The sequence below is a fragment of the Rattus norvegicus genome, chromosome 2 (genome assembly GCF_036323735.1).
Source record: "Rattus norvegicus strain BN/NHsdMcwi chromosome 2, GRCr8, whole genome shotgun sequence".
NCBI lineage: Eukaryota > Metazoa > Chordata > Mammalia > Rodentia > Muridae > Rattus > Rattus norvegicus.
The window spans coordinates 80,020,894-80,047,619 of NC_086020.1; the positions used below are offsets into that span (position 1 = coordinate 80,020,894).

At 43.0% G+C, this 26,726-nt stretch overlaps 1 protein-coding gene across 4 annotated transcripts; it reads right to left on the reverse strand.

The window, feature by feature from the left end:
- Positions 1-487: 487 nt before the first annotated feature.
- Otulin (OTU deubiquitinase with linear linkage specificity) lies at positions 488-26,005 on the reverse strand. 4 transcript variants are annotated; one of them, NM_001302889.1, is made up of 7 exons: positions 25,727-25,950; positions 18,204-18,280; positions 14,567-14,664; positions 11,535-11,678; positions 6,411-6,536; positions 3,526-3,795; positions 488-2,859 (listed from the first exon to the last, which is right to left on the reverse strand). In NM_001302889.1, the coding sequence occupies exons 1-7, from the start codon at positions 25,876-25,878 to the stop codon at positions 2,665-2,667; spliced, it is 1,062 nt and encodes a 353-aa protein (NP_001289818.1). In that variant the 5' UTR covers positions 25,879-25,950; the 3' UTR covers positions 488-2,664. The 4 variants fall into 4 exon arrangements, with proteins under 4 accessions (NP_001289818.1, XP_006232150.1, XP_038957469.1 ...); XM_006232088.5 differs by having other exon boundaries at positions 1,189-2,859; positions 14,567-14,661; positions 25,727-26,005; XM_039101541.2 differs by lacking the exon at positions 18,204-18,280 and having other exon boundaries at positions 1,189-2,859; positions 25,727-25,865.
- Between the last annotated feature and the right edge of the window lie 721 nt (positions 26,006-26,726).

The following is a 26,726-nucleotide window of genomic DNA, read 5'->3' on the forward strand; positions in this document are numbered from 1 at the left end:
TTTTTTTTTTAAGAAACAGCACATCTTAAAGCAACACTATCTAGTTTATACCCCCGCAAGCAAGATTCTTCCATGGCTTTTGCTTCTAAAAATATTCTCTGCCCTTCAAAGGGGAATACCTGCAAAGTAAGCTTAAGAAAATAATAAACTGATCAAACTATATCTTACACAAAAGAAGACATGGCGGGAAGTATGGCAGTCCTGCATGCATCCACCATTAGAGGGTCATCATTAGTGCTACGTCGCCTCAGAAACGTCGAACAGACCTTCAGAAATAAGACTACTGTTTCATAGGGCGAGTGGGAGGGGACAGGAAGATTGCACAGATTCACTTAGAGAATCAAAAGAAAAAAGCTGTGTGTAACACACAAGAACTCACAGTGAAAACTCACCTAGTGTGGTGTCTCATGCCTATAATCACAGCGCTCAGGAGGTACAAGTGCAAGGATGACTACGTCTCAAAAACTCAGAACCAATCAACCAAATTAAAAACAAGACAAAAACCACAACAAAAACTTTATCAATTCACATTTGTATGAGATTTTACCTAATAAGTCCTGAAACTGGAAGAAAAAATAAACAAAGAACATGCAATGCCATTTCCCTTTAAGAAAAAGCTCCTCAAACATTCCTACTCTGTAGTATAAGGAAAGTGTCTGAGGCCTACAGGAAAACAGGATGAACCCCTGTGCACTGGGAATATGTCCTTATGCCTACAGAAGGAAATGTGACTGTCTCAGATCACATTCACACAGACCCAAATACTAAGTTAAAGGCACTAATGCTGCTGTCACGAATTCACGCACGAGTGAACCCATGGGTACTGCACATCCACAACCAGTGTAGGAGAGCAAGATCTGACATGGGACATAATACAAGGAAACTGTACCTAATAATATAACAAACAAGAACGAAATAGGAAATATAAAGAAGTTCCCCAGAAAATGAGTTCAAATTCATTGTCTTTTAAATGCAGATAATTGTGACTATTACCAAGAGCATTACTAAATTTCAATGGTGATATAAACCCAATGGTCAGTTTCAAGGCACCCAAAGGGCAGAGGTCACTCCTGCTGGAATATCTAAACATTTCAAGTTCTTCTTCCAAAACTGTACAAACATGAATGGCAGACGTTACCTGCTATTTAATTACAAGCAACAAAATAAAGTGTCAAAGTCCACAATAGGTCATTATTCCTAATTTTAATTTGCTGCTCAGGGCCTTCTTAGGTAAGGGCATCACAGCATTTCACAGTGACAACACAATGCCTCTCAGCATAGTCACTCACACACATTCAGAACAGCATTTGATGCCAGCACTCTAATCAATAAACAGTTAATGAAATGTGGTGATTTTGCTCATGAGGCAATGAAAGAAATACTACAAGGGTCTGACTGCTTTTTATATCCTGAGTTTTCATACATAAGACTTAATTTTTATTGAAACAAAAATTCATATTTTAAAGGTTTGTCAAAAAAAGTTGCTTATCTATATGAAACTGAGTTAAATTAAGAATTTTAACTATCACAAAATAAGTTCAACACATTAGGATAACATCAACAACAAATGTTGAACTGATTCAGGTGCTACAGATGATATCCTAAAGAAGGATGTGTCTGGTCCCCACGGACAAAGGCTACGTTCCCAAAGGGAAATAAAGGCCCCAAGGCAGCCCATGCTCAGGACATCTCCCCAGTTGGCCCTGCTCAAGTCAGGAACATGGCTTATGCCATGCACACAAACTTATCCTAGCCAACCTGGCGGCTGCCTCCTAGCTTAGCACGCGCTTCTGCTCTGACTTACTTATCAGAGATCCCAGATAGTCAGCTGGGTCACATCCTGTCTCAGGATGAGTTACATGTGCCCAGCAGGACATGGCATCGTCAACAGCATGAAAGGGGCGCCCACCTCTGAACTGAAGTGACAGGTTTTGATTCCCACCTCTATAAACACTGGAATCACTGTGACCCACAACCCCAACACTAGAGCACATGTGCAGAGAGATCTCCCAATGCCAGGGCACCAAAGCCTCAGCAACCAGAGCCTAGACTCCTCCCCACTCTCCTCTGAACCTCTTCCAGCTTTCAAAAAACTATTCTGGGACCCTGTTCTTAGTCTTCTAAGAGACAATCTACTCAAAATACTATTAATTGGCATATACATTCACTGCCCATCCCTCCAAAAACAGGCTATCAAAAGATACTGTAACTACTCATCCCAGGACACTACCATTTAAACATATCTCATAGGAAGACCAGCAATGAGACCCATCACCACCAATCCAAAGAAAAGGAATCAAAATCAAAAACAAAACTACTGTTTTAAAAAGAGAAGTAAAAACCAGTTTACCATCAGAACTTTCATTGGACAGATTCTTTCCAAACAGTTTCCTCTGACCCAAAGGCATATGCCTTATGGAGACATAGTTTGCACCTTCCAAAGGCACATGCTGAAGCCCCCAGTGAAACACACTGCGTAACAGAACAATGAGTGAAGACTTGGCTAATTAATTCTCATTATCAACAGCTAGTCTTCAGAACATAATGGTCCAAAGTTGGCTCCAGGGGCCCAAGAGTTCTCCCGGATTGTCCTTGGACACCTGCAGATCTGAGGCCCCCAAAGGAGCTGTACATGCACATCACTTGGCTGTTCACATGTGTCCCTCACAGACTTGTCTCCTCACACACTCTGACAGGGATGTTATAGTGCCGATCGTCCTCAGCTATGAGGGTCACCATTGGCCAGTCCTTGGGGGGATCAGTGGGATAGACTGTGATGAATTCCTCAGTGTTATACTTGGACAGCCGGTACACCTGGATGGTGTGGCGAACAGCATAGGCAAGAAGGAACATTTCAACCTGGGAAGGAAAAGCAAATGAGTGTTCTGATGGAGCCCACAGGAAAAGATGGGCCCTAACACCAAGCTGGATCCACTATCCCAGACAATGAGTAGCAATGGCTTAGTTGCAAACGTTCTCTTCCCTTTGAACCTAGTCAAAGAGAAGGATAATAAAGAACGGAGTACATATCTGATAGGGTCTTATACTTGGAACATGAAAGTTTTAATGTTAATTTAATAATGTATATAAGAAGACATCAGTTTAAAATTGAAAATATTTGAAAGATATTTCTCCAAAGACAATAAATGAGTGGCCGATGACCACATTAAGTCATAGCCCTTAGAGGCTCATACCTGTGAGACTGTACACAGTCAAAAAGACAGAGGACTGACCTTGAATACAGGGTTCTCTTTGGGAGTAATGAAAATGTATGAAGACTGAAACATGCTAACGGTCAATGAATCACATGTTCTGTGAAGTGCATCATGGTTTTAAACGATAATGAAAGCATCATGAAGACATGGAAAAATGATAAAGTGCTGTGGGAATGAATGTAAAGTGGGGCAGCTGCTTCTCTTTTTCTTCTTTTGGTGATGCAGGGATCAAAGGCAGGGCCTCATCCATGCCATGCAAGTGTTCTGGCACTGAGGTACATTCTAGACCTGCACAGTAGACACCACTCACCTGTTCAAGGCCGCCAGTGTGTCCCACCTGGTTCAGGTGGTTCCTCAGGAGCTGTTCAGGGTCATTTGATGTGTCTCGGGCAAACAAGAGCACAGAGAAAAAAGGAACTTCCTTTCCCTTTTCCTTGTCATCATACAGTTGGATGGCTCTGGCTAACATCAGGAACTTCATAGCTTCGTAGAGGCTGTACTCCTCCTCCTCGTTTGTGAACAGCTCGTCACAGGCTGTCTGCCTTGCTTCAGCGGCTTCCATTGCAGCCAGGCTGACCCACTACAGTAGAAAGTTGTCACCATTAGAACTTTTGGTCTGAAAATCCCTCGCTAACTTTTGTACCATTACAAGATGGTTTTCAAAAGATGGAGCCATAAGCAACATGCCAATGTGAACAGCTTCAAGTTCCCACCTCAAGCAACAGTGTTCTTCAGACTACATGAAGCCCCTGTTTAGCTTCTTCTCTGATATGAAGCGGATGCTGATCCTCTGCCTTCCCAAACAACCAGAGCAACACCAACAACCACACAGCTGACAGAGTATGTGTGTGAAAACTAGCAAACAGCAAAGACTGCTACACCTGAAGGTTTTAGAAAAACCCCAGAAACACAGGCAAGCCTCCAAATTGGAAGACTGCCAAGGGAGACTGTGGGGTCTCCTGAATATTAATTTATTAAACTTATCGCATAATGTCTTAAAAATATACATGAGTGTCTAATCAATAAATCCAACCAGGAATTCTTGACTACTAATTAAAGATCGAGGTTTTCACATAATAAGCAAACTCTTTTTTTTTTTTTATCTTTATTAACTTGAGTATTTCTTATTTACATTTCGATTGTTATTCCCTTTCCCAGTTTCCGGGCCAACATCCCCCTAACCCCTCCCCCTCCCCTTCTATATGGGTGTTCCCCTCCCCATCTTCCCCCCATTACCGCCCTCCCCCCAACAATCACGTTCATTGGGGGTTCAGTCTTGGCAGGACCAAGGTCTTCCCCTTCCACTGGTGCTCTTACTAGGCTATTCATTGCTATCTATGAGGTTAGAATAGGCAAACTCTTTAAATGAACAAGAAAACATTGTAAATATGCGTACTGCTAAGCTACCATTAAAAAAAGAGACAGATGTCAATTTAAATACCAATCCTTATGAATAAGTGCTAATTAGCATTGCTTTCAAACACCAGTCTGAAGTTTAAACCTGAAAGTGTAGTGATTCTGACTATACAGAACTCTCCAATACCTAATGGTGCTGGCTAGGAGCACGAGATCTGGCTTTTGCAGGGTGTCCCTGCAGGCTGCAGAACAGAGATGACGCCACAGCCGTCCCACTTTCTTGGTTGAAAGGAAGAAGAACCTAAGCAACTTTTAGTGCCAAGTATGACAGGGAGAAGCGCTGACAGCCGCTTGCACCAATTACTGAACAACGTTAATGTCACTGTAAACTGGCATCACAACACATTCCCCCAGGACAGTCCAGCTACAGTCAACACAGATTAAAACCAATCAACCAAACAAACAAAATAAAACCTAACACCTTCACCAGACCCTTAAAAATCTTGAAAAGAAAACTACAACTTATAGCTAAGCTGACAAACTCACCAGTCCGTCCTTCAAAGAGTTACAGCCTGCCTTCACTCTAGCAGGCCAGCAGCTTCTAGCCCCCAACCACTACACTCCAATAGGCCAGGAGAACAACAGCTCCCTCTCCCACAGGAAGGGTGAACTATATACACCAGGCCACAGGAAATTAGAATACCAAGCTATCCATGAACTATTTCAGACAACATCATGATGGTTTCAAAAGACAAGCCACTAATCTACTTATTGAAAAAGTTTTAAACACATATGGGTAGACTTTTAAAAGGTGAGAATAACTGGAAAGAACTTCATAAATACACAGTATTCACTGAGAATATCAATGTAAGATAAAGGATGGGAGAGCGCTCACAGTTAGGAGCACTTGCTACTCTCAGAGGATGTCCATGCCGTGCTCACAACCACCTTATCTCCAGCTCCAGGAAACCAACATTCTCTTTTGGCCTCCATAGGTATCCAGATACACATGTGTGCATATATACATATGCATATACACATATACCCATACAATAAACAAACAAACAAATCTTTTAAAAGGAATATGGACTAAATGATAATCCTAAAACTTACAAATATTGACTTAAAATAAAAATTATATTTATTAAGGTTTCTTTGAAAAATTAAATGTTATCTAAGACACTTCTATATAGCACCACCACCAAGAAACAGAACGTTGGTGTTTTTCCATTTTACTCAAAAAACTCATGAGAGGAATTAATATTAATATTCTTTTAAAGTGTCCTTTTTCAGTGTGTGTGTAAGTATATGTGTGCACATGTATAAGGGTATATGTGTATATCATGCTTATGGTGACTATGATCTGTCACTCATTAGTTAGGCTAGACTGGATGGCCAGTGACCCTCAGGAATCCTTTTGTCCCCTTATTCTCCATTGCTGGGGCTGCAATCACATGTCACCATATCTGCCAGTTTTATATAAATTCTGGGAAACCAAACTCAGTTCCTTGTCATGCACTTATAGACTATACAATTCCCCCCGCCCCAAATTATTTTGTCTGAAACAGGCAAATTCTGACCCCTAAAGAAAACCATGCGCCAAAATGACCCTTCTTCCTTATAAACTTAAAAAATAAATATGAATCAATAAGACTAGAACATTTAGGGGTTGGGGATTTAGCTCAGTGGTAGAGCTCTTGCCTAGCAGGCGCAAGGCCCTGGGTTTGGTCCCCAGCTCCGAAAAAAAAGAAAAAAGAAAGACTAGAACATTGAATCTGCTGAGGCAACAAAAGAGAAAGCTTTGCACTGATCAGAGACAAAAAATTACGTGCGTCAAACCTTCTTCCTTAGCAGGGCAAGGGATTCCTTGATTCTTTCAACCAGGTCCTCACTCTTCCCATCAAATTTCAGTCCAAGTTTCCACTGCTTGATCCAGGTATATTTGTTTATCAGCTTTTCCGGTAACTGGAATATCAGAAAAACAGAGATAAAGAGGTGTCAATGTTGCAAGATATCTGAGACTACCTAAAAGAAGACACCACAAAGCCTTCATACACTGCATACAAACCCACTTTATTTCAAGAATTCCTGCAAGTGTATCCTATGGGTCAAGGGTGAAGAATGTGAACATGGAAGTCACAAACTCAGAAAGTATTGCCACATAGAAGGGTGTGACGTTAAATGCTATCCACAGAGTCCAACCCATGGAACACCAACCACAGACAAGGACAGACAAGGGGCAAATCTGAGGATAAGCTAAGGAAGAATCCATACTGGGTCTTCATAGTAACTCTGGCTTCTGGGGACTCTGGCAGCCTTACCATGCATTAGTACATGGCTCAGTAAGGTGATTGTAAGCACAGAAGGCCCATGGTAAACATCAAAGGCTGCTCCTTTTCCTGACACAACAGGAAAGCCTAACTTCTGATACTTATAAACAACCCACTAAAATCACAAGATCTGCCTGTTAAGCAATATTTACACACACACACACACACACACACACACACACACACACACACACACTTAATCCACAGCATAAGATGGAGAAGAGGAGTCAGACCCACAGCTGTGGGGGCTGGGGGAGCACTACCCTTCCTATGTGAGAGCCACAGACAACTATTATGATCCTTACTTTCTGTTCCTGTTCCTGGACTATTTCATTTGTCCCTACACATCATTAGAATCTGGAATCTGAAGGCCACAATTCAATCGATGGCAGCATGAGAAACTATATCTTCTCAAGAGTCCTAGGTGTGTCAGGATGAAAATCATTGACTTGGGCTGGGTATGGGCACATCACTACACTGCTAAGATTTTACCACCAGTGAGATGGTTCAACAGAAGAGGCGCGTGCACACACCTACACACACACACTGAATGAATAAACAAACAAATGGGGAAAAATGGGGGGAGAGAGATTTCGCCCCTAGAGTCAAAAAATCATATCCTTAATGCCCTCTGCTGAACTTGTTTAACAGTAATAAACAGTTTAGAACAAGACATGTTCAGTTCCACAGGAACCTAAGATTCTGAGACTCTTTCATAAACAGTAATTCTGATTGTACTTTCTCAGTCTATGACAATCACAGATGCCATATGATGGCTTTCGGCTCTACATCAGTTTAGGGTGAGAGACATTAAGCCATCATATCTTATTGTGATAAATGACCATTTACCTAAAGCTGCAACAGCCCCATTCTGCACTCCTGAGACATGGACAGGCAGTTTAATTTAGTCTTCAGATTCATCACCAGAATCTAATGTGCCCTCAAGTGGCACCAAAGTGAAATTGCAACATGGCTCCAAGAACTATGTCCAACAGAAAATCCTTGTCCAGGATGTACAAGGTAGGAAAGGCATAGACGGCAGCCCGGAGAAGAGCTGCAGGATCTCTAACACTGGACAGTTACCTAAGGATCAGGTACAACAGTCAACTCAATTACTTTTGGAAGAAACAAGTTAATTTCCTCATCTCAGTCACTCACTGGTCAGTCTGTTGGTTAAGTGATCATCCAGGTACAGCGTGTATACTTCCACAAGTGGGAATCTTAGAAAAAAGTACAAAAAATAAGACTTAGAAAAGAAGGGGACCAACAAGACAGCTCAGTGGGGAAAAAGCACTGGCTATGTAAACCTGCTGTCCTGAGTTCAATCCCGGAACCCATGTAAATGAGGAAGGTGAGCAAGCTCCACAAAGCTGTCCTCAGACCTCCGTACACTCACTGAAGCATCCATGCATATACACGCTCACACAGACACATGATAACAAAAGCTTAAGGAACTATTACGAAAGAACAATGGAGTTGGATTTATCTATTCAGAAGTAGTAAGTATAACTTTAAATGCTTTCCTAGGTCACATGGGGTCCACATAAATCATTATTCCTTTCTAGTAGGCACACATGCCTGCCTTCTTTTCGAGTTAAGAGAGGCAAGCAAGAAAGATTGTGCATTTGAAGTCAGCCTGGTCTCCCGAGTAAGTTCCAGGACAGCCAGGGTTACAGAGAAACTGTCTGGAAGAAAAGAAAACTAAAGACAACAAAAGAGGAGGAGGAGGAGGAAGACCAAAGCAAGAAATGATGGTGGTAAATGTTTAAGGATCACTAGGTAGTTTAAGCACATCATTTGTGACTGGCCTAGAGAGCAGACTGTTGTCTATAACAAATACCTATAATCTTGATAACACAGCAACTGCAAGTATCAAAAGCATCATCCCCAAAATGAAGTCACGAAGAGCTTTAGTGTCTTTCTGTAGCAAGTGCTGTCACAGACCTCATCCATTCATAGATCTTTCAAATACAGTAAATACTTAGAAACTAAAAAGCTCCCAATATACAGGATACTCCTCCCTTTTCACAGGTTGAGGGGCTGCTCCAGCTTTGACCAGCTATGTCCAGGTTGGGGCTGCGGTCAGATAATCTGCCTGCCTGTGGTTGGTCAAACAGGCTGGGTTCTGGACAGAATAAGAGCACACAGAAAGCCTAGGCAGGACAAGAGCAGCAAGGCCAGAGCAGCAACAGAACAGAAGGTCCTGTCCAGGAGTCATTCTCAACCAACTAGTGCTGAACCTAGCTATCTCCCTTTGATGCTGGCAGCACTGAGGTCACAGAGTCCGCAAGTGGAAGCAGACAGCTTGCACCATCCCTCAGTTAGTGAATCTCTGTGTACACCCCTCCTCGCCCTCAAACGCAGAGTTGGAAGCCGGTGTTTCACACAAGTCTTAGGAACAATAAAACAAACTGCCAAGAAAGGTCCAAACCACACCAAGTTTCTGAGGGCATGAGAACAAAAGTACTTTCCTGAGCAGATATTGAGCAGAAGCAAAATCCAATCAATGTGAATACTAATCTCAGTGACCGTGCCTCAGAAAGGCCAACACGTGATGCTGTGGAGAAGGGGACACCACACAGAGCCACTGGGAATTTAACAGTTATCCATACATTACTCCAATTAGGCCAGGACAACCACACAACCGCCTCATCACTCCTACAAGGAACACATTTTAATACTGATCAAGATCAAACACAACCGATCACTCTCAAGAAAAGGCTACACTACATAACCCAGAACAGCTTAAAGTCACAATCCTCTTTCCTCAGCATGAAAAGTGCTGGAGTCCAGGCATGTCACATCCTACCTTGCTTACCTGATCCATTTCACATGTGGTAGGTGATGTTACCCAACCCTGTTAGCAGGAGGCACTGCTTACTTTTCTGGGGTACACTGTCTATGTTTAATTACTTAGGACAGTATTTGCACCAAAAACTCTTAGAAAGTATAAAAATGTAAAATTAGTGTCAAATAAGCCCAGAAATCTAAAAAGCCCCCAAAGGTAAAGGCTTAAAACTACCAAACAGATTTGGTAATAATTTTCAAAGTACTTTCTTTTGTTTTTTTAAGAGTATTATAGGCAAAGTCTCTCTCAAAATAATACCATCTAAAAATAGATTAAAACTTCTATTGCTTTCTTTAGTTAAGTTGTAAAATGCATTTATTCCCTCTATTGGGTGTGCTGGAAGCACACAGTCCATGCCTGTGTAAGAAGCCCAAGTGCAACAGAAGCGAATTAGTTAGCACTGTCACTCACTCACTAGGCTCACTTCAGACACTTCTGTTCCCCTAGGAAACCCTTATTGATGAGTATTAGACCACACAGAAGTAACAGCTTTACCATGGCTCTATCAGCCAGGCATGCTGGCTCGTAATCCCGGCACTCACAAGACTGAAGCAGAAGGATTACCACAGGTTTGAAGTCGGCCTGAGCTAGAGTTAAGACTCTGTCCACCCTCGGTCCCCTAAAGCCCTTCAACTCACATGCAAATAAAGAAAGGCAAAGCCACTAGTGCCAAGCTTAAAGAATTTCCTTTCATAAACCACTACACAAAACGTCAGCAAGAGACCTTCTTATATCAAGATGCCTGCTGGGATAGATCCCAGGGGCTCTCTACCATGTGGTAGACTTAAAGCAGGATAGCCAGGTCCAGGAAAGGTTTCTCCATGCAACACTAACATCTCATCATGAAACATATTATTTGTTTTTGAATGCCTCTAAAACCTGAATGGACTCCAATAAAAATTATATAACCTACTTCACAGAAACACTAAAATAAAGTCAAGTTTTTCTATGTGTTTTTTATGAATTCTAAACATTTAATTCAGCTTTAAGTCTTTAATTCAGCTTAAGTGTATTAAGTTTTGTCATTTTTTTCTTCTTGAAAATACTCATTGTTTCTTGTAGAATGATGTCATTATGTGGGTGAAGGTGGGTGGCCTGTCATTGGATAGGAGGGAAGGATGGGTGGGAGAAAAGTTTTAGAGAGAGGAGGAGACTGGAACCAAGAGAGAAGAGACAGCTGAGAGAAGATGGAGGCAGATATAAAGATTCCTCTCTGCACATTTACAGGTTGTTATGAATATTCTTAAGGGATGGATGTGTACAGGGCTTTGTGTGTCTAGGTGGGAAATTATATCTTATCAATCGGATCAGAGATTACTATGTTGTGTGTTCTTTCATGTGGTGATTTAAGTTCAAGAGAGTATGTGGTGGCTGGAGACACTAGGCCACCATGGAATTGGGATGTATATGTCTGGCCTGGTGGCAACCTGCCTTGGGAACTAGATGGGTAGAAAGATTGTTGCCAGGCTCAGAGAGAAGCCATCGGCAGTGTGATATGATACAGAGCAAAGCAGGTGAGAGGCTTTGCTGACTGAGATGAAGATATCTACCAGGTATCTTGGAGCACTACGGTACCGGATCTAATGTGGGATAAAAGACAGCATTGTTTATAATTTCACAGCAACAATTTCTAGTCATTTTTATACATATAAAATCATCTTACAGATGTAAACTGAACCAATCCATATACTGCATATAATACCATCAGGCAACATGAGCAGAAAGAGAAGTCTTCTCACAAGAACTTCCTGAAACACTGAGACTCAACTTCATGCAGCCACATACCAGTATGAGCTCCAGGTCCTGCAGCCAGGGGGGCAGCTCAGCCAGCTGGCTCATAGCCTGGAACAGTGTGGCCCGCAGTGCACAGTAATTATCGCCACGGACTCGCCTTATGGAAGTGAACTTCTGAGAAACTTCCTCATAGCCCTTGGGAGAAAATATCAAAGAGTTCAGATGGTGGTTACTGGCTTAAGATAGCATGAAAAGTTCCATCCCTATGGGAAATAATTGTCCTAAATTATTGGGAAATGGTAAACAAGAAAGAATAGCTCAGTAAGGCATTCCAATCTCTGATTATGATTCCATTTACCTTAAAATATTGATGCGTTTTGAAATCTCAGCATTTATAACAGTATTTCTCAACTTTCCTGATGCTATGACTCTTGAATAAAGATCCTCATGTTATGGTGACCCTCAACCATAAAATTATTTCCTTATTACTTCAAAACTGTCATTCTGCTGTTATAAGCTGTAATATAAACATATGATATGCATGATATCTGGTATGTAACCCCCAAGGGGGTTGTGACCCACAGTTTGAGAACCACTGATCTATAACAAATGCAACAGACCTGACATACAAAATAAACCAGTTGTCCAGCACTAGCCACTCTCATGATCCCTTCCTAGGCATCTGAGGGAGCACTCACTCACTGCTGACATTCGGAAAGGTTTAATGTGTGGTTAATTATCCCAAATGATTTAATAAAGAGACTGGGAAGGGAGGCAGGCAATATTTCTATCTCTAGTTTTAAAAATATACATAAATCCTGAGTTTCCAAAGTGTATGTGTACACATACAGGCCTAAGTAACACAGCAATGGTAATACATTCTAAGAATATGTCACTAGACAATGCCATCATTGTGCACACACCAGAGTGCACATGCACAAACCTAGCTGGTATATCCTATTATATACTTGGACTATATAGTCTCTTACTGGGTATTAGCAGGGGAAGCATGCTAACTAGCCACAATGGAAAACAAAGGTATTAAACCAAGTATGAGACAATACAATCAAGAGGTAAAGTGAATGTGAGATGTACCAGGTTGCTGCTGGCGTAACACGGCACACTGTTGTTCACAGAACAGTGGCACAGGCAGCTATCAAGTGCAATGACGCCATGACTGCATGCACTGCGCTTTCCTGACTGATAGTCCAGGTCTGTTTATAACAGCCTCAAGACAAGCACTAGAGTGATGTGCCACAACCTGACACACACCATAGCTATGTCAGCAGGAGATCAAAAGCTTCAGGTCCATTAGAATCTTACAGATCCGTAACTTAGTATTTCAGAGATGAATCTAATGCTTCAAAAAAATTAATCTGAATTTATAAACACTTCCCAAAAAATATCCAAATCAAAACACAGACAATTAGGTGAATAAGGACTAAAATAAAATCAAGAGTCAAAGTTGTTAACAGGCAGTGGAAATGCTCAGATTACACCACAGCTCTTAAGGAAATGCACCTAAGGAAATAGGGTGTTTTCATTTGATTACTGAATGGTCAAATCTTTCTTTCCCTGAAACCAATCCCACAGACGAATGATTTTCCCGTAAGTTCTAAAATATGGCATTATCCGGGTAACCTGAGTGTTTCGGTATTGAACTTAGACATGCCAACCATTAAAACAGATCTTTGAAAGAGACTAAGACAACAGGATGAAATTATTAATTAGTGATGCTATTTCTAGGGCAGGTAAGAAAATATATTCATGATTCACTGCATTTCTGGGTGGAAAGCTGGAGACCCTGAGCCGGTGGTAGCATGACTAGCAGACGGCCTTGGTGACTGAGAATCAAGCTATTCTGTAGTTCACATGCAAGGGCCTACAGCACAGATTTATAAGAATTGGGGTTAAGGCTGATTTGGGGACTAGAGTTGAACTCTAAAAGATGAGTAATATTTCCTAAAATAATAATGAGGAGGAGAAAGAAGAGGAAGAGGAGGAAAAGGTGGAAGAGGAAGAAAAGGAGAAGCAGCAGCTACCGCTGCTGCTATGAGGGAAATTAATTAAAATTTGAAAAATTTAAAACACTTTCAAACATGATTCTATCAAATTCTATCAAATTTGGCTAGAAAAATGACTCCAAAGTTAAGAGCACTGGCTGCTCTTGCAGAAGACCTGGGTCCTATTCTAAGCATCCACAAAGAGGCTCACAATCATAGCTAATTCCAGTCTCAGGGAATCCAATCCTCTCTTCTGGCTTCTGCAGACAGTGTACACACATGATACACATATATGTGGAACCAAAACACCTATACACATACAAATAAATGATAAAAATATAAAAGATTGGCCAATTATTTCTAAAATACAAGTAGTATATTCAAATTCAAAATACAAATAATCCAAGGGGAAAAAAAGGAACGAAAAGACACAACCTTAAGTACTAGGTACAAGTTTGTCACTAGCTTAGGAATGGTCAAACAGAAACAGTGCCACATAGTTTCCCTACCAATAAGGAATAATAAGTACATTCTGTAGGTAGAGCCCATAGGGTGTGCTGCAGTTTCAATACCACATCACAGTCTTGGAGGCTTCTCTAGGGCTGTCAGTATATGCAATCGAATGAAGTGAAGGTAGCTCCTGGCACACCTTAAATGAAGGAAATGGTTCAAATCCCCTGCAGGGAGAGTACAGCGGATCTGATACCTAGGACTCAGACGCATGCGCAGAAGATGTAAAACTGCCTCTGCCTACCCTTGAGGCCTGTGCAGCACCAGCTAGGAAGGGCATTCCCAACTGTCTCCAAGACAGCCACCAGTGGCTGACTGTACTCACAACAGCACAGCTGTGTGTTCTTCAGAGAATTAAGTTGCTCAAGAGCTGATGTTGCTTCTATATTAGTACTATGACTCCAAACAAGTCCTTATCTGTGCAGTGTTTCCTCATCTCTAAAATTAGAACGCTGATATTTACAGCATTGCCTTACTATAGGCATTGTCTTAACCAATGTCTAAAACCCCGCTATGATATGTAACCCATGGCAAAGGGTTGAAGAACTTCAATAGGTGCCTTGGCCGTACCTTTCTCATGCACATGGCTTTCTCGGTATTTCCTCTCCATTCCTTTTTGCAGTAGTCCATAATATCCATTTCAGGAGCCACACTTAACCTGGGTTCTGCTGAAAAATCAAACAGCAACAATGAAATGAAACAAGTAACCAAGGAAAGTGTAAGGGAAACAAAGGTATTGATTTCCGGGGGCTGAGGGGAGTCCTCTCCTCATGCCTTACTTTCTCTATTTGAAAATCCCTGAGTCTCACTACTGCCCATGTCACCTCCATAAACCAGAGTGGTCTCTTAATGGGTCTCCCCTGTCACCACACCATCCAGACCATTCGCTACACAACAGCTAGTCAGGCTGTTCATTTAAACCCTAGGTCAGGTGGCAGTCCTTCCTCACATGCTCAAGGAGCTGCAGGAACCTCCCAGCTCACATTCATCGGACCCACGGGACCCACGGGTGTCTGTGAACACTTTAATAATAAGATGCAAGCATATGAACCATGAAAAATAGTTCCATTATCTCTGTCATATCTATTAGACAGACCTAACATTTAACAAAAAATTCCATTTGCTATTTACCTAAAAGACTAGTTTTTGTTATAAGCCAGAAAGGATCAAAGCACTCAGTGTTGGTTAATCTACAGGCACCTTTGATGTCCACCAAAATTAGTACAAACAAATGTTACGGATTTTCTTTTTTATAAAAAATGCCTTTATATTCACTTCTCCTCCCAACAACCTCTTCTTTGTTCGTGTGTGTGTGTGTGTGTGTGTGTGTGTGTGTGTGTGTGTGTGTGTTATGTATGTATATACTGTATGTGTATGTGTGTTATGTATGTATGTGTACTCTGTGTGTGTGTGTGTGTGTGTGTGTGTGTGTGTGTGTGTGTGTGTGTACTGGGGATTGAACCTAGGGCTTTAAGTAAGACTTTTCTTGATTTAGTGGATGAGGTTTGATTTCTTGATATATGCCTATGATTATGTATATGTGTGCATTTGACAGTTTGTTATTCCAAAAAGAAATTAGGGCAATGCTCAGGTTCATCTTGGCTTCTTTTTTAAACTGTTAAGAATATAGATATTAGCAATTGCTTTAGGAAGTGAACCTAAACACATATAGAGCCTACATATCTTATACATAAGTGTTTCACTCAATTCAACAATTCACTGTTCTAACCATGTCAAACACTGTGCCAGGAATGGAGATATGAGGAAATGAGGACAGGACTCCACCCCAGTAGATGCTATAGACGAAGAGGAAAGGAATACAAGCACTTACAAGCCAGAGCACAGTGAAGCCAGTGACAGAGGAACACCAAAGACTCCCCAGAGTTCAGGGAATGCAATGTGTTTTTTAAGTAAACAGTAAAAACTGCTTATTCAAAAAACTACCTCATTGTTCACCATTTCTCAAAGAAAAAAACAACCTTTTACAAAAGGTTACATAATCCATGCACAGATAGATTCCTGCGTGGAATACATTGTGGTTAATCTGGAAGTGAAAACGAGTACTGTTACACAACCAACCCTTAAACACCCTTCATCTTTGAAACTCAAGAGATAGTTTTTTTGGAGGCTACTTAGAATAAGGAAGTACTCACGCATCTGCCTTTCCACTCACATCCCCCACCAACAGGAAGAACTGCTAATACGCAGTCAGGACCCTTCTGGGCCATAAGTTCTTGTCAGGGAGGGATGTAAGCCTGGAGAGAAGGTACTTCACAAGCAGAGGAAGGGCTTCCAGACAAGAAGTCTTCCTTCCTGCCTTCTCCTCTGCTGTCCTCACTCCCAGACACACTAAGACCTGACCTCTGGGCAGGGCTGAGGAATCCTACCATCTCAGATCACAGAGTTAAGGCTGGCCCAGGGGTCTTATAAAAGCAGGAGGCCAAGCCAGAAGCCCAATCCTATCCTGGATCAGAGGTCTGCATAAGGTTAGAGGCTTGGAGAAAGGAAGTACTTGCACAGATACAAGTATCTATGAATTTTACTGGGTTTCTGTGTCTGGGAGGACACAGCAATCCCCACATGCTGACTAGGCTAGGAGATGGAGGCACAACATGACGCAGTGCCTGACCTCATCAGTCCACTGGGTACGACACCCTCCGTCTAATTGTAAACTATACCAGCTCCCATTGCTGTTACAAGGAAGAAAACTATTTCTTTTGCCAAAACCAAAAAAAGAAAAAAAATTAAATAAGGGAATTAAAAAAAAAACCAGACTGGTGAGCAGGCACTCAGATAAGTAAGCTTCGGTCCTTAAGCCTCATGTACACAACAAATATAATAACCAGACCTCAAAGAGTAAGAAAAAAACAAAACTGGGGCTCCTCCAGGAAGCTGGAACTTTCAGAGGACAGACTAGCACTGGAATATCAAACTTCTACAACAAGTCTGGTAGAAAATCACCAGAGTTTTAGGGGCACAGGGTTTCACAACTATCAGCTTGCATGAAAGCTACCAAGTCAAACATAAACTTAAAAGCTCCAGCAGAACTGTATTTACAAAGTGCGACAGGTCAAGGTGTGGAAAGCCTTTATGGAGCTAAGTTACACAGAGATGTCTTTTCACTCACAGAAAGGATCAGACCATTCCTATTGGTCTCAGTAAGCACTCTGCTCTGCTATGGAGGAGGCAGAGCTCCTACAGCACCTCAGGAAGGGCAGTGAGCTCAACAGGACTGAACTATGAGGAGCACTGTGAGACTGAAGCTGCCCTTCACCAGACTCACAAAAATGTTTGGCCACTGTGTGGGAACAATGCTGGACAGAAGAAAATCAAATCAAAACCGAGCAAGGCTCAGGAGTAGAGGAGGAGAAGAGGAGGGTCTCAGCACTATCAAATGGTGAACAGAGAAGAGCATGAGAGCCAAGTCCAAACAGCAGTCTGGGCCTGAGTAATTTGGAGCAACACAGTCATGAAGACTGAGCATCCTACCAAGCTCTAAGGAGGATTACTATAGAACATCCCTGCTGGCTTCATAGGGGAAATGGACTAGCTCTGGAGGAAGACTCAAACCATTATCAAAACCTTATGTATCCTAATTACAATAATGCTTTTGTTAGCCACAGGGACAGAAGCCAGTTCTAATACTGAAGCAGAGCATGTGAACCAGCCAAGCAGTGAGAGTACCATTCACAGCACTCTGGGAGATCTCTACTCAGCCTCTGCAGGCCGACCTGCAAAGGAAGGACACACTTCACTTGTAACCACAGGCCAGGGAGCCATGGGGAGCAGCAAGTGCACACCAGGAACGAGAAGACCAAGCCAAACAGAGCAATACAGACTGCACAGTCACACAGTGACTGCTGTTCTCAAGCACATGGTCATTCTGCCATAGTCATTAGATACACATGGCCTTCTGCAAGGATATATTACAGCTAACTTCTCAAAACATCTTGCAATTGAAATTGACAAATGTGTTCAAATCCAAACTCTTAGAGAATGCAAAGAAACAAGCTGAGAGACGGCAGAGTCAAGGTGCAGGCAGTCTTCCCTAGGTCTATTTCAGCAGAGTGAGCAGCTCATGTAAGAGACTGGATGTATAAGAGGACTTGTAGGAATTACAGGCCGCATTTCATGAAAGCAGACATGATGATCTAACTAGGTTTTCTATGTACAAGAAAGTCTACAGACAAAACAATTCCACACATACCTGATATCCCTCTTTCATGTATTAGCAATTCTTTCTCCTTTTCTATTTCATCTGCAGCACGGTACATGTCCTCCTCGCTGAAATCACACCAAAGTAGATATTTTCAAACTCTTGTTGCACTGACATTTCCCATTGTGTGACATTAGCTAGCTGCTTATGAAATGCTATGACATGGAATTTAACTGCTTTCACATACAGGATGCCACGGTGATAATATGGGTCCTAGAATCTCTATCGTAGCACTTTCTTCTACTGCAGAATCCCTTTCTTTAAGTGAGACCATTCATACATCACTTTATATGACTCCAAGGTCATTTAAACTCAAATCTACTGTAATGCATCTTAATCAGTGAAGCTCTGAATGACTCCTTCATGTTCCAAGAACATAAATAGTGCTGACAGAAGCATTTACACAGAATGCTGACTTTTATAACATATTACAAGTAAATCTGACAGCAACTACCCTGAACATGAAAAGAGAGAATCAATTATTACAAGCCCCCTAAGCCAAAAATTCTCCTCAAGGATTCTCTTGTTCCCTCACCCTAACTAACCAACCACCCAGATGCTGCTACATTCCCACACGCTTTAATGGCTACTGTTAATGAACAACTTCTTTAAGACTATAGTCACTTCTTAAAGTGTCTCTTCAGTGAACTAGCAAGTATTAGGAAGGGGGTAAAATTCTAAGCAAAGACAATGAATATAGGGGTTTGGGGATTTAGCTCAGCAGTAGAGCACTAGCGCAAGGCCCTGGGTTCAATCCCCAGCTCCGGAAAAAAAAAAAAAAAAAAAAAGACAATGAATATGGCTCCCACTTTGAAATTCCTCCCTTTCCTTGTAGGCTTACAGGCTTGGCTAGAGCTGCCCAGCATGTTCCAATTAATCCCAGCACCTTGAAAATAATATTCACCCCAAAATAACAATAAAGGTGACAGATACAAAGTGTGTATGTGAAAGACCAGTAGAAAGCAGAGGGGAAACGGTACAAGCAAGGAAGCCCTGGATGCTGGACAGGCAACCATTTGAGGGAAGCTAGGAAGCCAGGGGGACATCTGAGGGTCAGGAACCAGAAGAGCAAGTTCATCTGAAGGAATATCAACACAAGCTTAAAAAGCAGGAGATGCCACATATGAGTGTGCAGACTTCCAACTCCCCATATTTTCCATGACACTACTCCATCCTCACAGCAGATCAGAGAAAGAGGAGGTTCAAACACAATGGAATCCAGGAAGGAAGAGGTGCCAGGCTCAGATATATGTAACCAAGTAAGTAAGCAAGGTACTTCTGTTTCCAATCTCGTCATCCTTGGACATGGCCTAGCAGATAGAGCTAGGAGAAAGGACAGTCTCAGAAGAGACAGACAAAGAAGGGAAATAAGAGAGCAAATTGCAGAGAAAATCTAACAAGAACCTCATGAAATCATCCAGTGTTTCCCACATATGAGAGAATAAACATCTAAATCTGCACCCTGCAGATGTGGTGGTACATGCTTATAATCCAAGAGGCTGTGAATGGAGATCTTGATATCAAGATCAGCCTGGAGTATAGAAGGACCTTGTCATTCATACGTATATATGAATGTAGCTTACCCACTCCTTCCCTCCAACATGAATTTGATTATTCCCCTATGCACTACTCAGAATTCAGTGCAAACACTTAACCACAACTACCTGCACTTTTACAGGTGGTCTGCTACAGGCATTCTCTTGTCCCAACAGACTCAGAATCCTGATCTGCCTCTTTGCTTACGTAGACTGACTCAAGCTTCATGGCACATTAAGGGAGCAACAGTTACTGTGGGTACCCAGTCAGACGGAGAAGTTAGCTGCTCTTCATCCCAGTCCTTATTACCTCTGTGTGTAACTGTTCCTGGGGTATTTACTTCACAGGACTGCTGTAAGAAAGATATATTTAAAGTAACAAGTACTCAAAAAAATTAGCTACTATTAATTTTCATATATCTACCAATGTGGAAAGTACTAATAAACAAGTTGCCTAGTGGTCAGTTCTTGTCCTATTTTCTCTAGTGTGTACATATAGGTGTGATAGTAAGACAGCAAGTATCATATGATCCAGTAACATTTAAAGCAAAAGGCATGACATCACTCAGAGAGTTTGTTCCAAAGTTAAAAGCAAACAGATGCGTGGGAGCAACAGATCAAAAGCCAAAAATAAAATATGACCATGTGTTTTCATTCTCCTCTCATAAACTTAATAACATCTTCTGTCAAACCAACAATTACACCTATCAGAGAAATTCTGATCCTCTAAAATAGTCATTGAAACAAATCACTTTCTTAATATATTTAAATTCTCAGAAGCTGTCTTCAGATGACACTTCCCCAATCTTGCCCTCAAATTTCTCAGCTTCAGTGAGAAGGCTGTATGATCTGTGGTTCCTCTTCCAGCTAAGTCCTAACCGCCCATGATAAATTTGCATTTCAGGCAAATTCTGTGGCTAGCCTGTATGAGCATTTAGCTCCCTTTTGTCTCCTCACAACCCAGTGCCCAGAGAAGGCAATCCAAACAGTCACTTTACAAATCAAATGCTCACACACGGGGCAATAGGAAAAGAACCAACAGAAAGAGCAGAAGAGCAAGAGAGCCAAGTGCACGGCGGAGGGCAGAAAGAGCGGTGACTCAGGACAGTTCTCACAAGAGGAGCAAAGCAGAAACCAAAGAGCCCACCACATCTACCACTCACTTCAGCAACCTGAGATCTCACCTAGATCCTAGCACCAGTATTTGTTCATTTCCTTGGCCACCAAAGGTGAGCTGCAATGTGAGCCTTCAAAAATGAAACCAAAGCTGTGTGTCCTTGGAGAACAGATAAACGCCAACTTTAAGTAATAAAGCTCAACACAGTCGGAAAGGAAAGCTTGTGAGAGCCAGGATGAGATATCCATCCACCTAAGGTGACCAGACAGAAACAGAGAGGGGGAAGGGGTGTATATGTAAAGTGTTCTAGGGATGGAGCACTTGCCTAGCATGCCCAAGTCTTTGGCATTCATTCGCTGGAACTGTAAAAATTAAAATGGCTTCACCTGACCATCTGTCTTGGGGCTACCTTCTGTCAGTTTTGTTTTGTTCTACTGTCTTGATGTGTGAAGTGACAAATGCTGTGCTGAAAACAACTGCAAATCAGCATTAGAGCTGTGCTGGGAATGTGGAGCTGCTAGAGGTCTGATCTCTTTTCTAATGGGAAGGAAAGATAATGAAACAATGCAAGGAAAGGGGTATTAATTAAGATAAGGTCATCAATGCTGACAGAGCTAAAGGAATGGCAACTTCTACTGGGAAAGACATGTCCACTCTGGCAAGGAAGAGAGGTCACGAACCCCAAAGACTCAGATGACCACCAAAGCAAAAACTTCTCTCCTATAAAACAGGACAGCTAGAAAATACTAACGTGGAAAATGGCTCCATGTCCAGACATGCTAGTTACACGTCAACTGTACAGTTAAATTTTAAAACCAAAATGATAATAAGTCCTAGAGATTTCCTTAGTTTAGCACCATGGCATTATTTGAAAGGATCTGCTTTCAAGTTCCAAATAAATACCTTTTACCCATTTCCTCATAAACTAAACTACTCTATTCTGAAGCCAACACGCCAAATTGAGCAAGCTCTAGTGCGCACTAAATTATAACTAGTAACTCTTATTTTGCTCAGAGATCTCCATATCAACAATTCTTAAAGGGGTGTGTGTGTGTGTGTGTGTGTGTTGTGGAAGGGGGACTGAGCTAGCGTCTTATGAAGATGAGGCTGGCCTTGAACTCCTGATCCTGCTCCAACTCCACCTTTGGAGTGCTGGCATTACAAGAATAAACTACTAAATCCAGTTAAGACTTGTTTGCAAATGCTTGTTAGTGCAAACAAAATTATAGTACTTCCAAAAAAACTGTAAAATTAAAGGCAGAGCTCAGTGAAGCAGATTTCTATGAAGCCACATTTTCAATTTCTGATTCAAGACATGAAATGAAAGCAACCAATTCTAATGTATACACACAGCTTACAAGACAATACTTTCTTGTTTAAACAAGAAGTATTTATTTTGATGCTTACTATTTTATGTGCATGAGTGTTCCCCTAAATGCATATCTGTATGCCATGTGTGCGCCTAGAGCCTGAGGCCAGAGAGGGTACTGGATCCTCAGGTACTGGAGTTACAGAGGGTTGCAAGCCACACTGTGTGGATGCTGAGAACCTAAACCAGGACAGCAAGTACTCTTAACCACTAGCCATTTTTCCAGTCTTCAAAGTAGTATGAGCATTTGACAAGGCAGCCTTAGTTGTCTAAGAATGAGAACATCGACTGCAGCTCTATTCAGGTCTGAACTGGAGCCCTGCAGTTTATATTTAACTGGGTCTGTCCTGGCGACTAATGGCTCAGACAGTATTGGTAAATTGGAGTCAACCAATGTGACACCAACATGTCTTCCCACAGACACAGAAAAGTAAAGACTACTCAGCCTAGCCTTTCTCCAGCTTTGGTAGCTGCAGATAGGGTAAACAACACAGCACATGCAGGAAAGTACCAGCACCTAGGCCAAACTCCACCCACTTCTGCCAGGGGACTGTCCATGTCCAGCTCATGCTGTTCCATGTGATTTCCAGAAGCATGTAAGGACAATATGGCCACCTTCATCAATGAGGTCTGGAAACATCCTGGACAATTCCTTAAGTGGGCTCTTCCTCGGGTGAGGGAAGGAGAGGGCTGCCACTATATTCTCAGTTACATGCATTCTTACCCCACTCTGGGAGCTAGGCTGGGCAAGGATGGGAAACATAAAAGTGGCCTTGGGAATCCCTGAAAACAGCCTAGCACTTACAGAGTAGCAAGCTCACAGACCCTTCAAGAATCTATACCTTAGCTTAGAAACACAAATTTGCCCTCAACTTCATAGGGCTTCACAGACTACTGGTATACCTCCACACAAGAGCACAGCCACCATGAATCTCAGAGTAAACTTCAGTTCCATCCTCAAGTAGACCGAGAAGGTGCATGGAGTAGCCTGTGACTTCCCTGACCACTTCTGGTTGGGCCATTTCCTTGAAAAAGATAGTGTGGTAAGATCGTCTAAGGGTTCCCCACAGACATAGCAGAATTCAAACATGAAAGGATGGGGAGATGAGCAGCAGACAGAGCAGAAGAGACCTGTGAGCAGCCAGTGAGCTTGCAAAAGTCAATTAATCTGGTAATGTAAGGCCTCTTCAAACGGGACCCAACTTTTCCTGTGGGCCATCGCTGGGGGCTTGTGCAGCGGGCAGTGTATACATGTGGTTTAGGTGTCCCTCTTTCCCAGTTCCTTCTCTTGTGAAATGCAGTGAGCTTATTAAAAAGAAATCAGAACAGCTGTGTTAACCCTCCAGCGTCACAGCCCAAGTACATAATTCACCTGTAGACTGCCTAGGACTTACATTCATAATCTCCCCTCAACTATAACAAAAATGACTCCACAGCGTATCTCAAGTCATATCCAGTCTTATTATTTCCTATTTTAAGGTACAAATATTTTCAGTAACTCTGAGTGGAAGGAAAGTTCTGACCCCAGAGCCTAACACAGATTTTAAAAGCACATTCTTAACAGTATTAAATTTATACCCAAACTATTAAGCTGCACATATCAGATATACATATATTATACTGTCAACTATGTACTGTTTCTATGATACAGGACCCTAAGAAAGTCCCACAGAGAGAAATAGCCCAGTCAGCTACTCATAAAGGCTAATTCAGAAAGACAAAGCTAGCGGTGTGACGTATTAAACTGTAACATGTGTGAGTTATACTAGCCTCATTTCCCCACCTGAAGAGTCAAGAGAGAATGGGATAATTAAGGCCAACACAGGCGGTAAGGAAAAAAGAAACTGAGCTAATAACATACTGATTACAAACATGGGGGTGGGAAGTCCACTGGCCTTAGAAACCATGCCTCTCTGTCCAGTGTTGCTGAGGAGGTCAGAAAGAAGGGGCTGGAGTGAGGGAGGCTCAGGAAATGTGGTCTTAAAATCTACCTGTCTCTCCCTGGCTTCCTGCACAAGCTGCCCCTGCAGAGTCTGCACCTGCTTCCTCAAGTGTGAGATGTCGAACCTAGGTTTCAGCTTTAAGACTAACAGCAGTGTGAAGACTCCTTCCCTCTGAGGCCCAATCCCCAAGGTGTTCGTGAGAACCACCACACCAGGAAACCTACCAAACAACTGTGTGTACTTGGCCTCAAAAGTTCAGGTATCTTTCAAAGCATGTGAAACTGCTAGGGTAAGACGGAGGTGCGGGACTTAAAAGGTGGGGCATCAAGGAAAGGCTCATCGAAGGAAGGCTGGCAGTAGGAACAGTTAGGAACAAAGGAAGAGCAGAGGCAAGAAACATCTCTAACCTAGACAGCTTCAACTTGGCAGCCACTGATTAGACCAACTCACACATGTTCCTGTATATGGAGTTCAATATAATGAAAAATAAGTGTCCCTATTTAAGAATCAGGGCATTTCATCAAAAACCAGGGTATCTAGATTAACTACAGAAGACCTAGCAACTATGCCCAAAGCTTAGATAATGCTGATCCAAATAAAGAGCTAAAAGCTCTCCAAATCCCAAAGCTAACAGTCAATGTCACTGACTCTAATTGGTAGTCTAGCTCTGGGAGAAGGTTAAGGCCCCTACTCTATACCTTTCCCCAGTAACCATTAGCTCATTACGCGAATAATTACCATCACATTTGGGCGCTCAGTAAATGAAAGCGGCCAAAGCCCCACCGCAAAGCACCTCGCAAATGAGCTATTAAATCACATCTTCTTTAACGAGGCTTCGAAAGACCCCTTCTTAGGAAATTAAAAGCGCTCTAAAGGTCCATCTAGACACACCTTATATTTTAACTTTTGGGCCAATAAGAAAATTGACTGTCAGCACTTTTAATTTTGTAGGTTCAAAGGCATCTATAACTATGCCACCAACTCAGCAGACACCTCCAAACCCTCCATAGTGTAATCGCTTTTAACTTAGTTTTTCTTCTTCACAGCCAATAAGGAACTGCTCTAAAACCGCGCGCGCGCGTGCGCGTGTGTGTCTGTGTCTGTGTGTATGTGTGTGTTGTGTTTAAAAGCAACCGGTGGAAGGAATACCTAGCCAGGGTCTGATAGGGTAAAACGGAGCGGGCCAGCCTGTGGCCAAAGTCTGTCCAACAGGTGGGAAACTCAAGTGGTGGCATCGCGGGGCAGTTCTGTGGTGACCTCAGGGGCGACCTCACTTCCTCCGAGCTGGGTTAGAGGAAAAGAGCTACAGGGAGCTAGTTGGTCATTAAATAAGCCTCTCCAGTTTTCTTTCCCAAACTCCTAGTGCTTTCCCTAACTTCAGGGATGGACAGCTGTCAAAGCGGGAGTGGGGCGGCCTGAGTGATCGAGCTGTGACAGGTTCCATACTACAACTCTGTCAAACTCGTCTCCTACTGCTCGGGGTCGCCGACCTGAGATAGAGGAAACCCACGCGACCCCAGCCCGCTCCCACGCCTGTCCCGCTCACTCACTGCTCGGCCGGGCATCGCGTCGCGGCCCGGGGCTGCGCGCCGACCGTCACCTTCCCGCCGTCCCGCGCCGCAGCCCCTGCCTCGCGCGCCGGCGTCTCCGCGCAGCCCGCTCCCGGCCACGCTCCGGGTTGGGGCATGATTCCCCGACTCATTCGCGGCCACGCAGGGCCCTGCGGTCCCGCCGTCTGGAGCCGTGATTGCTCTGCCCCGCACCTCGCGAGGTCCGCAGAGTTCTTCCGTAAGCGTCACTGTGGCCCGCCCCGCGACCTTTGGCCTGCGTCGAGGGGGCGTGGCGAGAGGCTAGGGGACCTGAGAAGGGCGGGGCTGGAAATAGAGGGAGTACGCTTGCGCAGAGCGGAGTGAGCCTCAGAGCCTGGAAAAGCCGTCGCCATGTGCCCACTGCGCATGTCTGGGCTCTGCTTGCAAGGGCGGCTCTTCACCCAGGTTTCAGGGACCGGTGTTGGGTGTTTTGAAGGCTGGGCACGGCCGGCGGCCGGGCAGTGTGTTGGAAGGTCCTGGTAGTGAGGGAATCCAAGGAGTTAGGATGTCGGGTACTGCTTCCCTCGGTTCAGAACTTCACCCTCGGGACTGGCTGGCCTCAGTTCCTCAGTGCCATTGCGGCCTGCCAAGCCCCTGTGGCCTTGACCCGGGCTGTGGGGTCGTAGTTGAGCAAGCACAGCCCTCTGCGTCAGCTTAAATTATATTGTCTCATGTGATAGATTTTATTTAAGAATAAACCCAATGGGCTGACATCAATAAACTTCCAAGATCTGACAGCGGAGGCAAAGAAGCCAAGGAGAGTGGGTGAGTTAGTAAGCATGGCTCCAGCCTTGAGGCAGAACCCAAGTATGAAGCAGTGGTGTGGCAGGGACATTTCGGAAGCCTGCAAGAGGTTCAGGGGCAGAACCAATAGGTAAAATTGGAAGTCAGATCATAAAAAGCCAAGTTAGATTGATAAGCTTGAACTTGGTCTTTGTTGAGTTCTCTTTATGAGACCATT